General features: G+C 33.1%; 1 protein-coding gene across 1 annotated transcript in view; it reads right to left on the bottom strand.

Moving 5' to 3' along the window:
- ASCC3 (activating signal cointegrator 1 complex subunit 3) overlaps positions 1–4,483 on the bottom strand; it is a 311,675-nt gene that overhangs the window by 295,153 nt on the left and 12,039 nt on the right. Inside the window, exons 2-3 of the mRNA XM_019643638.1 lie at positions 4,294–4,424; positions 1,750–1,900 (exon numbers count right to left, since the gene is read on the bottom strand). Coding sequence (XP_019499183.1) covers positions 1,750–1,900; positions 4,294–4,383 — 241 coding nt within the window. The 5' untranslated portion in view covers positions 4,384–4,424. The remainder of the gene's footprint in view (positions 1–1,749; positions 1,901–4,293; positions 4,425–4,483) is intronic.

The raw sequence follows: 4,483 nt of genomic DNA, 5'->3' as shown, positions 1-4,483 counted from the left end.
TGGAGCTAAAAAGAGGAAGAATACTTTATAGTTTTTGAAAAGCACTTTATTCAGACCACCCCCCAGCGGCCCTAACATCGTAGAAAGGAAGACAGTTAAGTCCAGAGGGTTAGGATCTAATAGTTAAGGCGATCCAGGTAGAATAGAGGCTGCATTTTCACTATTTTGCATGAACCTAACTGCCTCATTATTCTTTTTTTTTTTTCATTATTCTTAAAATACCATCAAAGTGTGCTCTATTTCCCCTAGGCTTAATCAAACTCAATCCTTACTAAAGCCCCTGAACTTCAGATCATCTAAATGCAAAAGCATATATGACATTCATTTTGTAGTTTCGCAACTTAAACAATGAAGGCATTAAATTCAATCTTATACTATATTAGAAACCAATGATAATTAAATGATACATCAAAGTCAAAATATTTGAAGAATAAATTTAAAGATTTGGTGATCATAAATAAGAAATCTTCAAGTATATGAGATATAATAGAAACACCTTCCAAAGCTGGTGTAGGGAAGAAACTGCCAACCAGCATATGGTAAAGTAAGGATCTAAATTTTTCCTCTACCAAGAACTCATCTGAGAAAACCTTTTCATTTATTTATCAAGTGAAACTTCATTAAGACCCTAAAATATGCCAAGCACTATTCTAAGAACTAGGGATGGAGTGTTGAACAAAAAAATAAGACCCTATTCTCATGAAACTTACATCCTACTAGCAAAATACAGTCAATAAACAAACAAGTAAATATCAGATAATGATAAATGTTAGGGAGGAAATGTTACCAAGGGTTATAAGATAGATAAAGAGTGACTGGGTAACAACTTAAGATTGGATGGTCAGTGAGGGCCTCGTTAAGGAAATAATTTTTTAGGTGAGTTCAAAGTAACAAGAAAGGATCTACCCACTCTAAGATTAAGATAGAAGAACAATTCTCAACACAGGCAACAGTACAAAGACCCCCAAACAGGTATCAACTTGGTGGGTTTGAGGAATTGAGACAAGGCATGCGTCTGAAGCACAATTAGTGAAGGCAATGATGAGTAGCAATCGGAGAAAGGAGGCGGAGGTCAGGTTACACAGGGCCAGAGTATCACTTTGAACTTTTTGTAGGTACAAACCTGAACTGGAAAAATTCAGAATTACAGTAGTGTTAACTATGCTTTTTAGTTCAGTCTGAAATGCGATGATAAATGTCACTGAACAAACTCTGAGGTTTTACCTAAGAATCACTGCTTTGTTTTATTTTGCTTGGTTTTGAACTTCGGCAGAGTAACCTGTGGTAGGTATACAGTATTACAAACTCTAATTATAATTTCCTTCAAATACAGTCAACCAATGAGAATGTGAGTGTGCAACAGGAACTGAAGCAACGTTCAGCCTCAGTACTTCCCCTCACTATTCCTAGGTGGGCTCCTGTAAGAGATTGAGCAACATGGCTGTTAAGGTTCCTTGGAGCTACATTAAAATTGTAATTTACTCTTTCGTTATTTCAAGCAAGAGAGTAGTTTTCAAACTCTAAATTCCTATAAATCCCTCATGTTTGATTGTATTATAATTACTAGTTTACTTCTGCCCCCCTGACTCTATCCTAAGCTCCTGGATAGATTAGACAGTCTTTCATAATTATGAATACTTGCCTGGAAATTTTGGCCTTTCACTCTACAGTATACAATTTAAAAGAAATCTATTTTTGAACCTTAGTGGGTCTCTAAAAAATAAATAAATAAATAAAACAAAACTATACCTATTTGTTTTGCAGCCTGCAATATATCTTTTAAGTCTTCATTTACACTTTGCATTTCACTCTTCTCCAGTTTTTCATTCAAAAATTTTACTATCTTCTTCCATGTCAGGTCCAATCCTACAATTTGTTCATGAAGTTTAGACCGCTTCACCTGAAACACAAAGCATTATACAGACACATATTAGTTAAAGATTTTCTCAAATCCATCATGTATTGCATATATTTTGCATTACATTATAAACTTGGCACTGCCTACAAGAATTGAAAATTGTGTCTATTTGCATTCAAATTTACAGCTTCCAAGGGCCTTATTTAAATAAGATTTAAAAGAATCTCATTTGTTTAAAAGATATGTTTAATAAGAGCTTTTTTTTTACAGTTTTAATCACAATAAATAAACATGAAATTATTTTCATACAGCAAAGTAAAAAGCAAAAAGTCCAACATTTGGATAATAACAGCTAACATCCCGCATATCTCTTTTCAATTTTCTTCTTTGTTTTTAACAAAGCTTAGACCATTTTGTATATAAGAGCTTTATGTCATGCTTTTTGGTGAAAGACATTTAAAGAAAATTAGATTCCTACGATGAGTTCAATATATTCAAATCAGCATTGCTTTCCTAAGTATGATCCTAGAACAGGTTAGGCATCCAGGAGATTGTTATCGATACACACTCAATTCTTAAGACTATAAATCTTTCCATTCTCAAGAACTGACACAGAAAGCAATAGTTTTTTTACTTAATACAATGGCCTTGATCCATGGATTAAACTTCATGAAGCCTCTGACCAAATGGAAAAGTAGTGGGTCAGATAGAAAATTGTAATTTTCCTCTTGGTTGTAATGATGATATTGTATAATTCACTATTACTTCCTTTCCTCAGTTTTCTAATTTAAAATGGAGCTAATTAATCTGGGTTTAGGGGGAGAAAAATGGGCAAGTGTAGAGATGAAATAAAATTAGCCGTAAATTGAATTAAGTTGTTACAATGTATCACAGTACATAAAGGTTCATCTTACTTTTCTCTCTCTTTTATATATGTTGACTATTTCCCAAGATAAAAAGTTAAATTAAAACGAGGATCACTAATGAGCCACTTTCTTCCCTTAGGCAAGAAAAAAGTTTTAAAACCTACAAGAATAAATAAAATGACATGGGATAAACATGTAATCCGTATATACTTTCAAGTTTTAAAGTTTTCTGTTGAATCTCTACTATAAAAGCACCTGTAAAGGGACTTCGTAGGAGAGGAGAGGAAATAATTCAAGTTTAAGATAGCAATATTAACTAATTATATAAAATATATCCTCATTTAATTGCTGTGAAAATGCAAAACAACTCACATCATAAAGAAGGTTAATTGTTTTGTGTGTAGCAAAAACTCTGTATCACCTTTAGAGGAAAAACCTACCTAAAGACTTACAAATCTTTTTTCTTCATAGTAATCTTGAAGTGAAGTTATTCATTGTAAAACTGCATAAGCATTTAAACAATAAAATTCTAACCTACTAGGAAATAATGTTAATATTCACAATAGAGTCAAATAAAGAGTCAGCAAAGTGACTTGTTTTTTAAAAACCAGCATAGGGCCGGTTCCTACATATACTATATTATATGACTCATTCCTTCATGTGTACAGCTCACATACCTTCAGGACTAAAAAGTTCACAGCCAATTATAAGGACCAGACAGAAGCCAATCATGAAACCAGCTGTGTTTAAGAGAGTAAAATTCATATTTCCCATGTTTCTGTCCATTACATAAGGAAGATGTGGTACATATACACAATGGAATACTACTATGCCGTAAGAAAAGATGAAATACTGCCATTTGCAACAACATCAAAGGATCTTGAGATTATTATGCTAAGCCAAATAAGTCAGACAGAAAAAGTCAAAACCCATATGACTTCATTCATAGGTGGGATATAAAACTGAAGGCAACAAAGGAACAAGACAACAAACAAAGAAACAAAAACACATAGATACACACAATAGTTTAGTGGTTACCAGAGGGTAAGGGGGGAGGTGAGGGTGGTAGAAGGATAAGGGGGTCCAATCTACGTATGGTGAAAGAAGGGGAACTGACTCTAGGTGGTGAACACACAATGCAATATACAGATGCCGTTTCATATAAATGTACATTTGAAACCCATATAATTTTACTAACCAAGATCACCCCAATAAATTTAATACAAAATTAAAAATATTTTAAAAAATAAGTATTTTACCAGAGACATAAAAACTTAAATGATCCAGGGATAAATTAATAAATTAAAGTACAAAATTAACTGGGGCAAGAACCTCAGCAACTGAAAAATTAACTAAGGATTCAGCATCATAGTTCTGATCATTCTCTTTGACAATACAGTCATTAGGTGCTTAAGATAAATAATTCCATTAAGAAACATCAGTATACTCGTTCCCTTTCTTGACCACCAAACAATATTAAAATATATCATTTTAACCACACAAAACTGAGAAAAAGAATGTCAAATATTTGTCTGTTTCCTATAACGGTTTTCATCTAAAAAAACTTACCTTTAAGTCAGCCACTTCTTCATTATAATTATCTTGCTTGGTGACATTTGAAAAGGAGCGCAAGGCTCCTGTGAGACGAGGTAAAGTCATCTATTACTCAGTCAGTGATCCATACAATGAGAAACCTGAAACTGAAACAAATCAAGATAATACTTATCTACTGGAAGGAGGGGGGAGTGGTAATCAAAGT

The sequence above is a fragment of the Hipposideros armiger genome, unplaced genomic scaffold, assembly GCF_001890085.2.
Source record: "Hipposideros armiger isolate ML-2016 unplaced genomic scaffold, ASM189008v1 scaffold_81, whole genome shotgun sequence".
NCBI classification, from domain to species: domain Eukaryota; kingdom Metazoa; phylum Chordata; class Mammalia; order Chiroptera; family Hipposideridae; genus Hipposideros; species Hipposideros armiger.
This window is presented reverse-complemented; position numbering and strand designations above follow the sequence as displayed.